At 36.4% G+C, this 20841-nt stretch overlaps 1 protein-coding gene across 1 annotated transcript in view; it reads left to right on the top strand.

Annotated features, from left to right (window-relative positions):
* COL21A1 (collagen type XXI alpha 1 chain) overlaps positions 1-20841 on the top strand; it is a 116933-nt gene that overhangs the window by 68539 nt on the left and 27553 nt on the right. Inside the window, exon 17 of the mRNA XM_030037929.1 lies at positions 735-788. Within this exon, the coding sequence (XP_029893789.1) occupies positions 735-788 (54 nt within the window). The remainder of the gene's footprint in view (positions 1-734; positions 789-20841) is intronic.

Raw genomic sequence — 20841 nt, 5'->3', positions numbered from 1 at the left:
CTATAAAACATTGCTTCATTCTGGGTCTGTAATCAAATTCAGAGCAGTAACAAACAGGCTGTCTTTGAAGGAAATTTCTGCTGGAGCTTTCCTGTTTTCTTAAAATATTCGTTCTGGGAAAGAATGCAAAATAAAGCATGGCTTGAAACCCAGATGCTACCCATTGTTACTTCAAGTCCAGTTTTGTAATTTTAAGTTAATTATTACCAGGTTATTTTTTATATATATATCTTAACTGATCTTTGCATTTGTTTTATGTGCTTTTATTTCTGGAATTATTCTTCAAATTTTCAGAATATTTTTGGTATCTTACATATTTTGAATAAGGGCATAAAGATTTGATCATATCTGGTACTGCTGTATTCTGGAGTGCTTTGAAATAGTTTTCAGACTGTTGGTTGTACCAAAAATTAGACAATAGCAATATATTACTGTTTTATGCCCTTCTTCAACCAGTAGTTACTGTTCTGATTCAAAAGACAATTGTCTCATCTCTTTTTGCAAACTGTTTGACAGCTGTCTGTTGGACGCAGCATGAGGGAATATCAGATTGATAACACTTCTTACTGTGTTTGAAACTGTTTTTAAAGAGTTGTTTGTTTGATGAAGCCTTGATCATGTCTATTTTACTTATATTAAAAATAATAATTTACTATTTGAAATAAATATTTTTATTGTGCAAAGGAAGGTCTTTCTTTTTAATATTGTATTTAACAGTCTTTTTTATTTTAAAGGGAGAAGTCGGACAGCCTGGATCTCCAGGCCTAGAAGGACATCGGGGAGAACCCGTAAGTGATTAAATTGCTGACGTATTTTTATGTATTGATTTGTTTGATTTGTTTGGTTTTTTTTTCTTTTTTAAGTTAATGGACGTTATACTTCATGTTTCATGCATGTTGATTTGAATTGGTTGATATGTCGGTTTTTGTAAAAGTGCTTTTTATTTTCTGATGTTCATCTTTAAATTTGGATTTAGTAAAAGAAATAAAAAAGCCTTTAAAGTCAAATATGCCTTAAAAGATTCTTAACTATATTGCTGTTATATACCAATTTGTATATATGTTAGAAAGTTGTCTCATTATTGACTTCTTTCCTATTGATAGGATGGTATGGTTAGATATTGATAGTTACTTACATGAGGAAAAATTCTGGGTATTTTTAACTCTCATTTCTGCAACACAGTATGTGCTCTTTCATATACTTGTTAATTGCACTTTTAAAGTTTATTTTTTCACTGTCTACCTCCCCCCCTCCTTTGTCCAGTTTTATCGGTCTTTTACTTCCTTACATCTTGTGACACTGTCTGTGTTATCTGTATCTCTGTTCTTCTTGCTTAGCTGGGGAGCATGCTGCTGCATTTTTGTTTTGCTTGTTTCCAAAGACATTGTTCCTCTGCTGGTGTTTGGGCAACTCCTCAGGGCAGCTCATTTTTCCTCCTCTTTACATGAGATAGCTAGGCTTTGTCCTCCTTGTTTCCTTGTTTGGCTCTTTGAGGCCACCAGACTTTACTTGAAGCAGAGGAGCCAAGTTATCTGTAGAAATAGCTGAAGGCTTTGAGTGCTGCGAGTGAGCCAGCTGTCTTCAAACTATCAGTAATTCTTCTGTAGGCCAAGAGCAGTAAATGGAGCTCAGTTGGTGGAACACTGCCTTCCAGATGAATTACATTCTGAATTACATTTTGAATTGTAAGATAAGGAGATACAGCCTTATACATTCAGAAATATTTGTGGTATTGAATGTAACAAGAGGCAGTATGTGCTATATGGTACTGAAATCTGGTAGAGAGTTTTGATAACTAGTAGATGGAAATAACACTCCCAGCTGAAAAATTCTCAAGCTCTTTCATTTAAATTTTTTATATATTCACCAAAACCTCATAAAACACTGTGAGGAGACTGCAAAACACTGGGCAATCATTCCCAAGAGACTGTCTTCCCACTTGGCTGGCTTAAATGAAGAACACACATAATTCCTCACTTGGCTTTATTTTTTCATCTTTTTCTGTCCCAAATAACTGTGAGATGTATTAACCTTTTACAATCTATGGTATCTTCAGATGTAAGAAAGACTGAAAGCGAATCTTAATTAAAACCCATAAAATACAAGTGAAGAGGGTTTGGTATATTGATAGTTAGTACACCGTAACAAATGTGTTGAGATAACAACAAGACTTCTGTTATTGTCCCTAGCCTTGTTTTGTCTCTTTTCGTTTTTAGAAAAAAATGTTAGTTAGTCATTGTGATTTTTTTTTTAATTAATCTAAAAAATAGGAAGGAGAATCAAGTGGCAGATTTAAGACATTAAAATCACTGAGAAGTCTTTTAAAATCACCATAAAATAATATAAAGGAAGAATTCCAATATATAAACAACTACAGAAGATTTACACAATCCTAACAGGGCAAGCCACATTGCACTATATGCTTCATTTATAATCAGTGGAGGTTCTTCTGAAGAGCAGAAAGTCTACATGCTGACCAGGAAATTGCCTCAAGGTAACCAGTAGGAAATGTAAGACACCTAGTCATACCTGCTCATCTGCCTCTATTGCTGGTACAGCACCAGACTGCACATGCAGACATGGTGCTCCTATCTATTTAGAGCCTGGAGGACGAGCAAAGGGCATTTCTGTGCAGCGACTTTGTCGTGAAAGTGTGTGCTTGGGCTGTGCAAAATAAAAGCTATCCTCAGCCATGGGATATGTGGGCTCCCCTATTCAAGTAGAGGGTAGTTGGCTTTCATCCGATGGAAAGTGAGCTGGATTGTGGGGGCTGTGAGGGATGTTTTGTGCAACTTACTGTTTCTGTTGTTCCTCCAGTGTGTATTTGATGTATAATGTGTAAGCGCCTCCTCTCTGCTCCTCTTCTGTGCAATTCAGTGTAATCTTCTCTGGTGGGATACCTTAGTAGTTAGGGCACTGATGCAGGGGAGAGGGACTAAACTCTGCTGTGCCCTCCCTGTGATAGCCAAATAGGCTGCCTAAGCTCGAGATAGGCCTTGGATGATACTGTTGAAACTGTATGTCTCTATATTGTTAACCAGCCAGATGCAACTGTGGCCCTGGGACAGCTCAGCAGGTTGCATGGATACCCCACCCACATAAACATACATGCAAACAGTCTTTATTCCTTCAATTCAGCCACATTAGTGTTAGACATGGCCTAGTTTGTTTAGTTCATGTGGTGGGTTGACCCTAGCTGGACGCCAGGTGCCCACCAAAGCCGCTCTATTGCTCCCTGCCCCCCTCAGCTGGACAGGGGAGAGAAAATAACAATGAAAGGCTCGTGGGTTGAGATAAGGACAGGGAGAGATCACTCAGCAATTACCATCACAGGCAAAACAGACTCGACTTGGGGAAAATTAATTTAATTTATTACCAACCAAATCAGAGTAGGATAATGAGAAATAAAACCAAATCTTAAAAAACACTTTCGCCCCACCCTTCCCTTCTTCTCAGGCTTAACTTAACTCCCGATTTTCTCTAACTCCTCCACCGCAGTGACACAGGGGGATGGAGAATGGGGGTTGGGGTCAGTTCGCCACGCGTTGTCTCTGCTGCTCCTTCCTCCTCAGGGGGAGGACTCCTCACACTCTCCCCCTGCTCCAACATGGGGTCCCTTCCACAGGAAACAGTCTTCCATGAACTTCTCCAGTGTGGGTCCTTCCCATGGGCTGCAGTTCTTCATGAACTGCTCCAGTGTGGGTCCCGTCCACAGGTTGCAGTTCTTCAGTCACAGGCTGCTCCGGTGCGGACTTTCCCATGAAGTCACAGCCTTCTCTGGGGGCATCCACCAGCTCTGGCGTGGGGTCCTCCCCAGGCTGCAGGTGGATATCTGCTCTACTGTGGGCCTCCATAGGCTGCAGGGGGACAGCCTGCCTCACCATGGTCTTCCCCACGGGCTGCAGGGGAATGTCTGCTCCGGCGCCTGGAGCACCTCCTCCCCTCCTTCTGCACTGACCTGGGGGTCTGCGGGGTTGTTTGTCTCACATATTCTCACTCCTGTCTCTGGCTGTAATTGCTGTTGCACAGCAGTTTTTCCCCTTCTTAAATCTGTTATCCCTGAGGTGCTACCACCGTCACTGATGAGCTTGGCCTTGGCCAGCAACAGGTCCAACTTGGAGCCAGCTGGCATTGGCTCTGTTGGACGTATGGGAAGCTTCTAGCAGCTTCTCACAGAAGCCACCCCTGTAGCCCCCCTGCTACCAAAACCTTGCCATGCAAACCCAATACAGTTGGTCTTTTTAAAAATAGCCATCTTATGATCCCTCTTGCTTTAGCAAATAAAAAGAGCATGGTCGCAAAATGAATGCATCTTGAAACAACATCTAAGAGGCAACTGTGTAGGATGGAGAGCACAGTGGAGATTAAATCCCATTGACTTCAGCCTCTGAGAGGTGTGGTTATTTTCTGGACAACATACTTTCTGATATATTATTACTCTTATTAATCCTGAAGTTATGAACAGGAGAAAGTAGGTTGTAAAGCTAAGTGAATAATTCCAAGTGATGTGGTTTTTTCCCCTCAGTAGTACTATTTGGAACTTAAGTTAGCCAGGCCATCCCAATCCTACGCACTCTGTGTAAGAATAACATTTGACAGTATGGTCAGAATAATTTAGATAGCATTTAGTAAAGCTAGTAATCAAGCTCATTTTACTAATGACAAAAATAGGCCATGCTGTCACTTGAGTAGTTTAATGGCTAGTCATCTACCTTACTGATGACAGGCTGTTTTGATAAATATGTTTTTTTGAGGGGCCAACTGTCTAAAGGATAGAATAAATCAAAATTTATTTGAGCTTAATTTCAGCCTTGTTCTTTTTAACATAGGTAGATTTTTGTCAGAGTTTGGTTTCAGTGGAAGCTGTGTTAGGCTTCTCCTTGTGTTTACAATCATGCAGATGGGAACTCTGAAGTGAGTGCTTGTGGGTGAAGCTGGCAGGACATTTATGGCACTCTTCTAGGCCTAGCATATGCTGTCCTGACACAAGTAATATGTCTGAACATTTGCAAATGCTCATGTTTACTCTCCAGAAATCATATTTTTCAGAAATACAGCTGCAAACACTTAAAATGGTAGAGTTTGCCCTTAATATTTAGGTCACATCACAAGACCTCAGATGTGGCCTCGTTTGTGCCAGCGATAGCAGCATAACATGGCTTTCAGCTTCTGACCTGACTCCCACTGTTATACCTATACTCCCGGTTTGTCTGTTTATCGATCTCTTATAACTGCATCATGAATGCTAGATCTAGATGAATGCATTCTCTGAAAAATCTGTGTTTTATGCTAGGGTATGGTAGCAGAATTCTTTCTGAAATGTGTTCAAGATACACTAAGGATATAAAAATATCCGACAGAAGTTGCTGTATTTTTCTTCATAAAGCAGAACTCTTCGAAATACAACATAGAAACTGGTATAGTCAGGTAGCCTGTATATTTGGAAAGCAAACCTAAAGTTAATGTAATTCTACTGCATCTATAGCCATGCTGAGATTACTAGAAACAGGAACCAAGGAAAGAATATTCCTGACTTAGTTATATGGGTAGTAGGCAGAACAAAATATTTTTTGGTCTTTTTTAATTCTGTGTGCAATGTAATATTCCATTATTATACAGTTTTCCGGATCTCTTCTCTAAGAAAAAATTTGCTTTAGTGGAACCCTTAGAGTGCAACACCTTGAGGCAAGATGGCTTGTTAAGTAATCTTGTGTTCAGTGTTGCCTCTTTTGTCTTTCTTTGCATAGGAAAAAAACTATGAAAAAAGCAGACACAAAACAGAACTACTAGCAACTGTATTTACTGACAATGTTCCTTAGAGATCCTATTGTTGGAACAAATGCCTGGCAGCCAATCATATTAATAATAATAATATAGGAAATAATGATATTTATTTATTAAAATGTAAAGGTAGCTGATTCTAATGAACTTTATTCTTCTTCAGTACAGCTTTACACATATCACTGACTGTCATTTCATAAACTGACATATATAGATGAGCAAATATCTTGAGAATGGAGGAAATTCTGAAAAATTATATTTTGCCTATATTTACCTGCTGCAACAGAATTTTCTTTCACTTTAGTTGCACCCTTTTATGCCTCTAGCCATGTGTATATTATCATGAGAATCACTGAGGAGAGTAATATTAACACCACAACTATCATATTTGCGTGAAAAATGTCGAATGAATGAACAGTGCATAAAGAGGAACATATTTTATAAGATTATCTAATATAGTTAGATGAGATGTGCAAATTTTAAGGTGTTCAAGTCCCCCTTCAAATCTACAACAGAATCGGAAAGTAATTTTAACATGATTTCTGTACATTTAACTTGGTTAACTTAGGTAGACCATATGAGAGGGAAACTAGCCAGTTACCTGTGGAAGAGGAAGGGACTGTGAATAACGGAAAACTTGGTAATTGTTCGAACTATTCACAGAATGAAATTTAAAATTCACAGTCAAAACCTTTGCAATAGACAGTGGAGTGTAAGAGCTATGCTAGTCTGTTTAGGAGGAAAGCTACTATTCAAATTTAATAAAATAGCTCAGATTTTGTGCTTTTAGTGGTCATATTTATCCACTGTATTTGTAGAGTTGTTTCTGATAACAACCATATTTGAGAATGCAGCATCATATGTGAATACTTTGTCAGTCCTATCTTCCTATTTCTCAAAGAGAAGGAGCAGCACAGCGTGTTAGTGTTGACTGAAACAGATGATGCCCACTGGCTGAGATAAGTGGAAGTGAAATATTTAAACCACACATACGCACACATACGCACAAATGTGTTTTTCAGTGATCACGATATGCTTTGCTTGATGCACTTTATGTTGATGTTATGTTGGTTTGTACCAGTTCTAGTCAATAAGATGCTGTTTACTCAACATCTATATTTTATATCTACATTTATATACTGAGTTATGAAATACTTCAGTTAGTTTTTAGGTTTGTTTCTATCTATGCAATAGGCCTTGTGAAAAATATCTTTCTTTCTGAAAGTGATAGTTTATTTTTTAATGCACCTAGTCTGATTATTGCTGTATTTCTATTTTTAATCTCTCAGTAGATTAAAGCATAAGAATCCCATTGTATTTCCAGTGCTCAAAAGATCATGTGTTGTGTGGATTTAATACTTGTGAAAATGTTTGATAGAGGACTAAATACTCATTCAAGTTTTATATTGCCTTAAATTAGGCACTGCTATAAAATAGCGCTCTCTTTAGAATAAATTGTTTCCTGCCAGTCTTTAAGAGAAAAGTGATCAGGAGACTCAGCAAAATGGTTGTTGTGAGTCTATCAAAATTCTTAGATTCAAATCTAATATTCATGCTTTTCCACTAGTCTGAGATGCCTCAATAGTAGCTGAATTCTGAACAGTGGTGGCCTGCTTTTCGAAGGTGTCAGCCTTGCAGTCATAAGGGAAGTAAGGACTGGTATTTGCTCTGCAAATGATGTTTTGTGAGTCTCAAAAGAATACTATTTTTCTTTGCTGAAAATTCGGACTTCAACCTGTAAATACATTTATGTAAAAAGTGAGATGGTTATTCAGGTGGGGTGGTTTTTTCTACATAAAGAGCTGATGCAGTAAGATTTTGGTAGCCATATGCCATACATCTTTATTTCTTTACAAGTAGGTTTGGTTAGTTGAATTAGTTTTTTAGTGATTGTTTCTTTACTACTTCTTCTAATTTCTGAATTGTTGGAGTAGACAGGGCAGAATCTTGCTGATGACTTTCTGACTGCTGGAGCTACTATAACAGATGTTGTTAGTCTTGTTCCCACTTGAGGAAGGGGGAGGTGACAGCTTTGACAGCACAATACTTTCAATAATCATTCTTTAATTACTGCTGCTTTAATTAGTGCTTGCTCAGAGTTCAACCACATTTTTTAGACTGAATGCAGGTTTTCCTGTCAATTACAACTTTTAGGTCCACTTTAGGTGTATATATTTTTAACAGACTTTATTTGCAACCTAGGTTATCTTCTTCATTCTGACTGACAAGTTATTTTACCTAAATTCATTGCATACTACATTTTCAGCAGAGTTAATTGCTTTTAAGAAGATAAATATGACAGTGGTGCTGTAAAGAAACAGGTAATGAAAGACTTCTGGAACTTCAGGCAGACTAGTCTGAACTACTCTATTATTCTCAGCTGACAAAAATGATGTAAGACATGACAGCATAGTTGCTGAGCCAAAGCGTATTGAAGTCAGTGGAAAGATTCCCATTGAATTCAGTCTGGACTTGGGCCACAATAAAAGCTGAAATAAACTTGGACCCACTGACTTAATGCAACTTGAAAAATAATTCCTGCTTTTCTAAGTTGTAAAAATAAGTTCTCTCCCATCTAATTCTCACTTTCTGTCTGTTCCTCATGATTTCTAATTTTTAAATTTCTGTCTTCACACACTATGCAATTACATTAATTATATTAATTTTCTGTAATTATATAGTATCTTTTATATTTTAATTTTGTTTACAGAGACTAGGAAAGTTTGTGGGTTTTTTTTCCCAGTTAGTACTGTTTAAAATTTGATAACTTTGGAAAATCAAGTGGAGAAAATGCCATACCTTGCTGCCATTTCTTTAAGACTATTTTATAGATGCAATGTTAACAAAGGCAATTTCTTAAAAGATGTAAGGAAATATGAAAGGAGCTGTAGTTGTAAGCCTGTTATGGACATGAATGGCATGTGCTATAAATAGTTATAAACAGTACTCAGAGTAGTCTGTTTTTATGCTTGTATGCTGAAGTGACCGTTTTATGGCTACACTAGCACTTTTCTTAGTAATTCATGTCCTGATAGAAGTAACGTACCAGCATTCCTCCTCCATTGCAGCTGCTTTGTGAACATAGTGATAGAAATACCTCTGACCAATATGTCGTACCAATTTAAAAACTCCCTACTGACTTGCTGAGCTGTATTGCAATAAACAGATGCTTGTTGTTTGTTAAAATGTCTCTTAATTTGTGAATCTTGTATAAATTAAAAAATCTGTTAAAACAGTGTGATTCTGAAAGAATTATCCTGCAGTAAACACTTGAAGGTGCAGCTTTGTTAAAGAGTGCAGTAACTGTCTTCTAAGCACAAAAAATCAGTGGTAGTCCTTATTTATTTGTATTCCATGAGTCATTCCAATGAAATAGTCCTGTTTATACACAAAACCACAAACTTTTCTGAAGAGTGCAATTTCTTCTGTGCATTAAAATAATTTCGGGCATTTATTGGAAATTTTCATATAGAGACTTTAAACTTGATATTATACTTACTAGTTATCTGTACTAGAAAGTGACCTTTAATTCCCAGATGAAGTGCTTTGGCATAAGCGTATACTGTCTGTAGAGTAAGAGCTGTGACACACATTGATCCACCTGTGGTTTTTCCCACTGAAGGGATGATCATATTCACTTCATCCTGCAGCTTCAGCCTTCAGCTGTCATGTTCGCAGCTTGGCTGAGGTGGTGTCCGGAGATCTGGTATGAAACTAACAGTGAATCAGCTTGGCAGTATGGTTGTACACAGTACACATCAGATATCCCCTCTCATGGTAGTATTACTCAAAAATACATATAAATGTTTGCCCATTTAAATGCTTGTGCATTTAGGAGACTTGGAGACCTTCACATCAGTTGCAGAGACCACAATATGCACATGCTTACAATCACTACCTTTTTTCTGAGTACCAGAAACTAGATTTTCTTAGTATTAATATTGCACTGGGCCTTTCTGTAGAGATAGTTTATCAGTATTTGAACATTATAGCTATATAATTTGACTTTTAATGTATTTTTAAGTGGGGAAAAGTCAGTTTACTATAACTGGTTATCATTCAAAAGCATTTCCAATGAGTTGTTTTATGTTATTTTGAGCAAATGATGTACAGATACATTTCACATACATTAACTAACATACTACTGCTTGGACTGAAAAAAAGACATTCTAAAAAAATTACTGGACTTGATCAAGTGGAGATTTTTGATGAGCTGAATGGACAAATCCATGCAACTGTAAATTGATCCTGTATTCTTTATCAGAAATTTCTATACTCCTGAATCTCAGTTAAAAATGTGATTGGTTGCTGAATTGAATTAGATTAAAGAATTAAATCTATATTGTGTGTGTGTGTGTGTGTGGGTATGTGAATCCTGTTTGAGTAGCTGATCTGAGTTAGAAAGTTTAGAAGTTCTTTAATCATTCTTTACTTTCCCTGTAAGTTTACTAAATTATGTGTTTGCTTAAGTGTTTAATCTAATTTGATCTGATCTAATACTTTCCAGGCATAATGGGTTAATTCACCCCGCTAAGAAAACAATAAACACTAAAGATCGTGAACGTTATATAGTAAAACTGGTATAAAATAGGTATGACTTAAGTGGTTGACATTCATTTCCTTTGACATGTGATATTTAAAAAAGGACTCATTTGCATTCTTTTGGCTCCACCTGATGTCAATAATACTTAGGGCATCGCTGAACTTGTGTGCTAATTTCACACATCCAAGAAGGGCTTTTCTGAAGTAGGAGATGCTCGAAGAGAATGTTTGGACTAGTGTATGTTGTGTATTGGGCTGACGTCTGCCATTTTAGTGCCAGGAAATTTGGTGGTGTTTATACTTGCAGTAAACAATGTTTCATATGTACTGATTAATCTTGAAACAACAACATCTCACCATTATTCTTGCCTTACAGTTTTCTTCTTAACTCCCACAGTTTTCAAGAACACTTCAAGACACTGTCAAATCCTTCAGTAATATAGATAACACATTGGAAATTACGTGTTTAACAAAATAGATTTTGTATATTCCTCAACAGAAATGTTACACCTAGGATTAGAAAAATAAAAACATGCATAGTGAAATACTTATGAATTTGAATGAACTTCTGACAGCCAAAATACCCAACAGTCCCTATTGGGTGGCAGTATCATCACATGATTTTGGCCTGATTTAGTCATATATGCATCACCTTTTAACCAAAATGTGATATGATAAAGTATTTTAAATCGTTGAAGTAACGTTTTTGCAGTTTATTGGGGAGAAAGAGCAAAAAATGAAAAAAAGTTCTTTTGTAAAGGAGAAAATATTTGACAACCAGTGGAGTAAACATCCCATTTGTGGATAGTGACAGAGGAGTTACAAGTAAGTAATACAGAAGATTTTTTTTTAATTTTGTGTTTAAATATTTTGCAGCAATGCCAGCTTTATCATTTGTGTGTTTGTCAATGCTAATTTCTGGTCTTACACATATTACAGAGGTACGATATAAAATACCTCAGTTTCTAGTATCTATACTAATACAATTAAAAATATTTTTAGTAACAATAAATGGTCATTTAGACAGTAGATCTTATGCAAAAATACAAGGCATAGAACATATTAATTTAGTTTACCAGGTTATAAATAAGAATGTTGGTTTTGCATTGCTTTCATCTATAATTCACAGCAACTGTGTTCAAGATTATTGCTCAGCAGCTGTGTTCAATCACACAGAAAGTGTTGTGTATGTAGACTAGGTTAGACTGTGAAATGCATGAATATGTAATTAATATGTGCCTGTCCTAAGTGGCAAGTCACTAAACACTGTGCACTAAACACAAGTCACTTACTGTGATCTTTCATTTTGTCAGGTCTCAGAAGCAAGCTATGGAAAATCAAGATGGTTCTGGATTTTTTGGCATTGTTTTAACATATGCTGCAAAATGGAAATGTTTTGAATCTTTAAATATTTGTCAGACAATAAAGTTTTAGCTCTAAGATTATAATTTATGGTGAATAAAAGCAGAGTGCGTGTAGGTTTTTTTGCCCTGGTGTATAAATGGGAAATTCAGACCAAGCTTTTTAAACTGTACATTGGTAATTCCACGTAGTCACAGGCAAAGCTATAGGAGCTAATGCTTCACAATGCAATTTCTGTTTGTGTGCACAATTTCATATTTCATTTTTAGGCACACACATTATTGATTGTCACTGGTTTATATCATTGCATTTTGACATCGCAGTAATATAAAGCATGACTTGAATCTTAGTAATATGGCTCAAGGACAAATTCCTAGATGTATTCAAATGTTGCTCCATAGAAAACAGGGATGTGGTGTTTCAGGTTTATAAGGAAAGCACCCTCTTCTTGGTATGAATTGTGTCTCTTAATGTTCATGCTAGACAATAATCGAAAGAAGAGATGTCTGAATGCCTTTAACACATCCCCTAAATATTTCTGTCTTCCTTTCTTAATACACTGTGAACAGCAGGAATTAGCGTTTTGATTTACTGCTTAGGTAAATATCTGCTGGAGTTTCCAGTGACTCTGGAGACTGAAGAGAAACTTGCCTCAGCTGATCACTATACTTAGAAAACAAACATAGGCAGTAGGTGACGAATGAAGAAGACACTCAGTTAGAATGTAGCAGCCATAAATATTTATTATTTCAGTTGTTTTCATTTACATATTGCTGTTCTGTTCTGTGCTTCTCAACGTGTTTGTGGTGAGTTACTTAACCACAAGTAGAAAGAGGATTACCAAAAGGATGTTTGACTTTCCTTCGTCTGATCCAACTTCAACAGGGTAGTAACAGGGTAGCCAGTTTTCTTGCTAGTCAGCATTCTTCTTCAACATATGGGACAAGCCAGAGAAAAGATTTCCTGTACCTATGTCCTCAGAAGTTTTGAGTTACAGCCTCCTTGAGAACTGTGGTCAGGGTGGTGATATGAAGCAAAGTAGCTATAACTCCTTCAGGGCTCTAAGTGCTGCATCTGGGCATCTAATCTACAGTCTATACTCTGGTAACAGTTTTCATTTCACCTCATATAGTCAAGTAGACATATTTAGTCCATCTCTGTGTTATGGTTCTTCTTTGATATGAAAAGAATATCTGTATAGGATTATTCATCCCGTCATGAAATACTTGTCTCAAATAGAAGGGGTCATTTCCTTCTGAAGTTGCCTGTTTCTTTTAACTGTCTTAGTTTATTTTTTTAGATTACTTAAAGCTAGTTGAATTGAACCCTTCCAGAAAATGTGGAAGAGAAAAACAAGCAAACAACTTAAAGCAGGGCTTCTTTGTTATTTTTGTGTTCAAGTGGTAGCTGGGCTGTCAAAGTAACTAGTTTCTTGTTACGGTTCTTCATGTGTCCTTCATGATCAATAGCATTGATTATTGTGCAGTATGCTCAGTTACAGTCATGCTGATTGTTCAAGGTAGATAGTCACATACTTTGTAGTGTAGAAATAGGAAATGATATAATGAAATTAAATAAAGGAGATCTGCAGTATTTGTGAGCCTTAAAAATCCTTTCAACAGAGAAACCATGTTAGTATTGCTTATACTCAATATTCCTTCTATAAAGAAGGTGATAAAGATAGTTTCGTAACTGAGAACAGTTGGTTCACCTCTATTCAGGAAGCAGTGAAGACAGTCACTGTCCACAAAGAGCTTTAAACCTGAAATTAAGTTGATACTCAAGTCTCAGGCACTCATGTAGATACAGTGCTAGCAAATTTGGGGAAATTTGGTGCAGTTAGTGTTATCATTTTTGTAATCTTTACGTATTAAAATTACAGTGAATTGAAGCTATGGAAAGTTTTGTCTGAGTACAGGCTGTCTTCCCATCCACAACGAAACAAAACCCTGAACACTCTTTAATCAGAGTGAATTTAAATCCATTTGTAAGGTTTAATTAATGTTTCTGCTAAGATTAAAATATCATGATAGTATAAGACCTTTCCTTCCCAAACTGAACCCCCCACCATAATAAAAATACATATTTTTTCATTTGTACCACATGTTGCTGTATTGTAAGTCTTCATTATTATGTATGTTATGACCAGCATTTGGTGGTTTTTTTTTTCAGATAGGTAATTTAAAAATACTGTATATTTGTGCTTAGCCATTGTTCTAAAAAGATTACGTACCACAAACCAGGTAGTACTCTGGGCTAATGAAGCACAAAGAATGCAGCGCTTATGGGATCCTGTTCTTAGGTCAAGCTTGGAAAAAATTGACTTAAGGATTTTGACACATTTTACTCATATTGGACCAATATGGAATAAGTTACTATAGGACCAGCAAAATCAAGGTTATTAGATCCACTAAGACCAAGAATAAAGAAATGTACCACAGAAACATTAAACACCTATATATTAACAAACCTATATATTAACACAATATTAAATGCACAGAAACAAACATTGACTCTTATTGTGCAAATTAATTTTTGCTTTAGTAATTAGTTTTAGTAATTAAATCTAGTCTTTGTGATTGCTACGTGAGTCAAGGTGTGATTTTCCTTCTTTGTGCTCTGGAGGGGTTTGATCCCAGTCTCTGCACCAGCTTTTCTTAGCTATTTCTTAAACAGATAAGAGCTGCCAAGCAGACTAAGACTAAAGGAATTATCACAGAACTTTTTCTCTGACAATGGATAGGAGTATGTAGGAAATGATTTTTTTTCACCTGTTATTTACTGCCAGATTCTGTCTGTCAGAGCGTTTGGGACTTCCTTAGCCAAAAATGCATGCTGGCCCATCCTACTTAATAGCCAGCAGTGGACCCATTTTCTAGTAATTTTACAGTCCTTTTTGGAGCACAGTTTTACTGTTTTCATTTGCTACATCCTGTGACAAATTTCACTGTATGCACCATATGGAAAAAATGTATGATTTGTTGTTAAACCTACTGGCTCCTAATTTAACTGAGTGGCTCCTTAATACAGGAAAGGGGAATGGCTGAAAGTTGCATTCTTCCGCATCAGTGACCTGTGTGAACAGAACTGTGATTCTTGTAGTGTCAGACAGCCGGGCATATTGGGTGCAAGGAACAAAGCAGCAGTCAGTGCCCTTCGAGGAGGCTCTGCCATCCTCAGCCTGCCCTCTCTTACGTGTGCAAGGTGCTCAAATTGTGTGACCCATCATAAACTTTTCTCCATAATTTAAGTAGTGGGGAAATTTTAAAACATTTTAAAGGCATGTAACTGCTTGAATATCAGTGTGTTTACATGTAAGTATCAAACATAGGTCAGTTTATCAGCTGTCAGAAGTCAGTGTAAACTTTTTAGACAGATTGGATGTTGGTTTGCACAGTCTGTAAGGGTGGTGCCTGGCATGGCAGGCAGAGGGAGGGCATCACGGTGTCACCTGCAGGGCTGGGAGCTCGGTTTTGTCTGGCCACCTTTGGATCCACAAAGATTTGACAAGTCTGATACTCATATTATTTTGAAGGGTATTTACAAGAAACAGTGACACCAGTTTCAGCCTGGGACAGGATATACACAGTTTTCATTTTCTATTAGTATTTCCAGCTTTCACATTAGAGTTTTCCAAGGTCTGTGTTGTTGGCAATGCAACAGGGGTCACTGTGTTCCACATCTAACATATGTGTGTTTTATTTTTAATAACTGATTTGCCAAAAAAAGTGTTGCAAACTCTGGTCTTATAAATGCAAATATCTTGGTAATGCTTTTTCCTTTCCTGCATTTAATTTAAAGCTGCTATGCTAGTCCAGTGGATTCTTATTATGTCTGTGGGAATGCTTCTTTGTATTTAGCCCATTTTTCTTTGTCAACAATTCCAACTACTCAGTAGTAGCAGATGCAGCTTCATTGAATTTCTTTTACATATATTTTGCTACTTTCCCCAGTAGAAAGTTTTATCCATTACCCAAATTGGGTTTGTGTCTTTCATTCTATTAGGATTATCAAGGATTTGCTGTAATCTTTTAAAAAGTATCTTGACTGTTGTACTTTTATCCAAATTATGGCTTGACTTGTACTTTTTTACATTCCTCCAGTAAATCTCTCATGTCACATCAAGTATGCTTTTTCAAGTAAGGATCAGTAATACATAAACAGCCATATTTTTCAGGTGTTTAAAGGGATCATGGGAACATCTGGGTAGATAGATATCTTCTGTGAATCCTGTTCTATTGCTATAATTCATGTAATGTCCTTTAGTGTCTTCCCAGAATCAGAATTGCAGATTTTCAGAATAGGAGCCATTTGATTGAAACATAATCCAGAGAACTCTAGAAAACACTAGAAAAAACATCTTTTTATCAATAGTCATGACTTTTATCTGTTTTAAATGTGATCCTTCAGCTGACGCTGATTAACAGTTACCCTGTTGAAGAAAGAGTATGGTCAAAATTAACACCATTCTGGCAATCTTCTTAAAAAGCCTATGGACTTTTTAAGACTGAAACTCTGATTACAGTTTCTCAGTGCCTTGCTGGGAGTCTTTTGTGAGGCTTGTGCCACTGCCTGAATTATGAATGATCATTAGGGATACAGTTTGAATTTTTGTTGTGTAAATGGGCAACAGCCCAGAATGTGACCATCTTTTAACAAAAGTTTCTCAATGTTACTCGGTGGATCCATTTTTTAAAATTAATATAATTTAAACAAGTTAGAGTCATGGCAAAATAACCTCACTGACCATCCTCATGAAAAAACAAAATATGAAAGCAGATACTATCTTAAGCCATAAAATAAACCATAATATCTACCAATATTCAACGGTAGTAATAGAGAAGCTGGTAGATTTTTGTCATCCTAATAATGACCTCTGAAATAAAGGGTCTGTGTTTACCTTACATTTTACTACTTCTTCATTTTTTCAGAAGGTCTCACTGTTTAAACAGGAAGTATTGTTTTATCATAACTTTAAAAATCTTGTTCATTTTTAATAGAGAAAAATGATATTATTTCAGGTATTTTTGTCTTGATGTTGAAAGAAGAATGGGTAGTTTGAAAAACTGTTCTGTAGTGATTTGTCCTAGACAATATTTATCAAATATTTGACACATTACAAAATAAGTCCAGGTGTACTGTATTCAGTGAGGAGCCTGTTTAAAGCAGTATGTTGAAGGAGTACAGTACATACCCTAAGAAAATAAGATAATAATAAGATAATGATACTACTGTTCTCTCCATCTTTTGGGGGAATTGACTGCAAAAGAGTTTGCTCATAACAGAGAAGCTTTTGGAAATATTCTATAATTTTGCATCTTCCAGAGACAGAATTTTATGATAATGGATATGTTACCTGTAGTCCAGAAACTCCTACTTTCCATACTAGGGCTATCAGCCAGTACTGAAGAATAAAGTTCTACCAGGCACTGAAGAGATGGGGAATATTGAACACAGTAGCAGAAAATAAAGAATACAATAGGCTAATAAATACTCATTTTAGGAGTAAAACAGTTCTTGTTTTGTTTTGTTCTGGGAAAAGTTTTTATGCATAGTTTCTTCTGCTGTTCGCAAGCATAAAGTTAAGCATGAGGGAGATACACATAATCCATAATAATAGCTAGAAAAAGTCCAGAAAATATTTTGAGAAATATAGCTTGTGGCTTAAGTAAAAATGCTTACACCTAGTTGATCTGTATATAAGGCCGCAGGCAATTTACTTAATGGATTTTTTGTGGGGCTGCATGGAAAAAAAATCCAGCTGTTTAGTATCATCCAAAACAAAAATAGACATTTCATGATTAATGAAAGCTACAAGAAAGATTTTCCATGGATTGTGAAACCATGTTCCTTTTACAGTTAAATCTATTGTATCTGCCAGGTATTATCAAAGAATGGAAGATTTATTTAAATTACTAAAACTGGGATAAACCAGAATATTTATACAGAATTGTGTGAGTGTCATCATTGAAGCTCATCATCACAATAGACACAAATTCATGCTTTTGGGTGTTTTGAAGTCCCAGCTGTGGGGTTTGCAGCTAAGGAAGATTCCATCAGGGATTTAGTTGCATACCCAGATGCGCTTCATTCTGTCATGAAGCTCTGAGACCCATGGCTAAGCATTGCTATTTCCTGCAAGTAAAGCATACCCATAGCTCCTTTTACCTTTACACTTACATGTCTTGTGATTCTTAGCCAATGTGAAGACTTTGTCACAAGCTATCTGAGCCTACAGAGACATATCACACCAGGCATATACAAACAAGCAAAGCAAAGAAAAAAAAAAAAAGAGAGAATTTTTGCTCCAGAGAAGGAGACATCAAGGTGTGTGGGATTTGGTCACCTAGGCACTGGCACCGAGAGCCATTTGAGATGTATGAGGGCAACTGCAACATCTGGCATGTACGACAGTTCTTAGAGCAGACTGACATCTTTTTCAAAGGGTAGTTCAGCTTTTCCACAGCACCTTCAGTGACACCAGAGATGATTCCAGTTACCTACATGGCATTCAAGTGTCACTTTAGGTCCTGGGGGTACCCTGCAAAGCCTCCCCAGGTCTGTTACAAGAGCGAAAGCTGACAGGCTTCTAGGTACACGTAGGTAACACAGGGTGGAAGATAAATGATTAAACAGGCAAAGGAGGCTGAATAAAGGGTAAAGACAGCAGTGTCTTGACAACTAAAAAATCTTTTTTAGCTGCCAGACTGATACATGATCACATTAGTTTTTAGGCGCAAACTCAGTGGTGTGTGATAAAACTGCAGTTGAGAATCTTTAGAATAGACATGTTTTTAAACCAAGGAATTAGGTTTACTAGGCTATCTTGCTGGCTTTAAATTTCATGTGATTACAGCACTTGCTGATAAAGGCTAAAATAATGAATAATACTACAGTCTTTTATGCAGTAAGGGAAAACTTGCCATTTAAGGGAAGATTTCAGAGAAAGGAGGAAGGCATTTGAATGAAATTAAGGTAATTGAGAAAGTCAGACTGATGGTGCTGAAAGAACTAAGGCAGTGGTAAGGCTTGCAATAAACTTCATTTTTAAATATGAGGAAACACTGACTAAATCGTACGTGAAATTTGATGTTAAAGAAGAAGGGGAACAAATTAACTGATTCAGAAGTGTAAGATGGTCCAACTCACGTAAGGACAGAAATCACTAAAGCACAGTAGTTGCTTTGATTTTTAGCAATTCGGGCTAGAAATGTAATGCTATGTTTTATTGGTATTATAAGTGCATATATGATAAGTACAAACCATTTAAAATAAGTTTTCTGGAAAGACAAAGAAAAGAAAATCTAGACTTGCAACCCCTTTTTCTTATATCATATGAACAAAATGTTACTTGATAGCTTTGCAAAGGACATCCCCAAAGGCAATTTTTTTCCGTAGGACAGTGAATCATGAATTATTCCATAGCATTGATTCTGTTACTCCCAGTGGGTGGCAGTTTTCCCATTTGTAGCATTTCCAAACATTGTGTTTCCCTTAGTGGCAGAAAAATTGCATGATGAATCTGTTTCGTATTAAGTTTTGATTAAACACAGGCATTTGTGATATTTTTAGCTACAATATACTCTTCACAAAAATTACAGTTTTATCTTAGAAATGGAGTAAAACTAGTTGCTTTGCTCCACGCTTTAAAGTAAGAAAACATTTTTTTGATAATTAGAGTAAGTACGTATTTTGATAGTTTTGTTAGTGTTATGTCACCCTATTAAACATAACTTCCTATTAAAAGTGCCTTATTACTCATAGTGGACAAAAAAATGCTCAGATTCTGAGGATTTGTACTGCATGTGAAATCTCTGTTTAGGAATAAGGCACATTTCCAAAGCTTGGTTTGGCTTTTGACCTAGAAGTTAGGGAGGAAACTCGGGATATCTAAACTACTTTTTTACCTTGTCTTCTGGGAAAGTGCAAATAATTCTAATTGGCATAACCAAAGATTATCCATGTAAAAGGAAGTAATAGATTGGGAATAGATAATGAGAAGGAAACCAGATTTATTTTTTAGGCATCCTGGAGCTGATCCTACAGAAATTAGTTTTTGTAATTACTGAACCATGGAAGCTATACAGAAAAATAACTCTCATGGGAAAAACTCATTCTTTGTGACCAAATTAGCCACTTCATTGTCCTTCTTTCGTGCCAACAGACGTGTAGAGAATAACTGAATATCTCCACCCCATGTACTCTGGGAATCACTCATACTAGCATAAGTGATAGATTAATTCTTAGCTGAGTGAATGTCAATGAGCCCTAAGAGAATTTTAAGGGTCTGGACCAGCTCCCACTGAAATAAGAGCCTAAGTTCTCTGTATTTCAGTAGTGCAGAGTCAATCAGAAGAAAAAAGAAAAAGGGAAAAAAAGGAAATATGACTTAGTTTTACAATTGTTTGAATTTTATCCTTCTTTGCCACTGATGTAAAGGTAAACTTAAATGTCTTATATGAGCAATTTCTTTTAGCCAAGGAAGTTCAACACAGCTCAGCTGGACATTGTGTTTCTTCTTTTAGGCATACTAATATAATGGTAAATAATTCACTGTGTTGGATAAGTATGTGGAACCATCTTCTCTCAGGCCTGCAAATAGCATAGAAATGTAACCATGGAAAGCTTTGGTACATCCTTTCAGTAGGAGAAGGTTGCTTCCTAGTGGGAGGTTTTTTCAGCATATATGAAATTCTGTTTTGTATTACAGGTACAGATATTTATAATTTAGTTTTACATTTTACAGCTACAGAAACTAACTGTTAAAATAATTACACTGAGTACTCATGGACAGGTCAGCAAATTCCTAAATGTGGTGATAAATATGCCCTATTTCCCATATCTTTATTTGTGCAAAAGGTCTAAGATGGTTGTGGACAAAAGTTTAGCAAGAAGACTTATGTTACACAATGTGAGTAGAAGTCTCAGAATGAGGCATTCTTCTCCAGTTCTTTTTATTATATTCTTTGATCTCTAATTTTAATGATAGCTACACTGGAATTTTGATGACCTGTAAAATGCTCAGGATGTCATTGTTAACTCATGTGCCATTGACTAATGAACTGTTTCTTCTTGACGGGGTCATTATTAGCTAGAAACTGGGTGTAAACTGCAAAACAATGCCAATTCCAAGCCAGCGTTGCACAGATGTAATCC

This window comes from Aquila chrysaetos, chromosome 15 (assembly GCF_900496995.4).
Source record: "Aquila chrysaetos chrysaetos chromosome 15, bAquChr1.4, whole genome shotgun sequence".
Taxonomy (NCBI): domain Eukaryota; kingdom Metazoa; phylum Chordata; class Aves; order Accipitriformes; family Accipitridae; genus Aquila; species Aquila chrysaetos.
The sequence above is the reverse complement of the archived record's forward strand: the minus strand, read 5'-3'. Positions and strand labels throughout refer to the sequence as shown.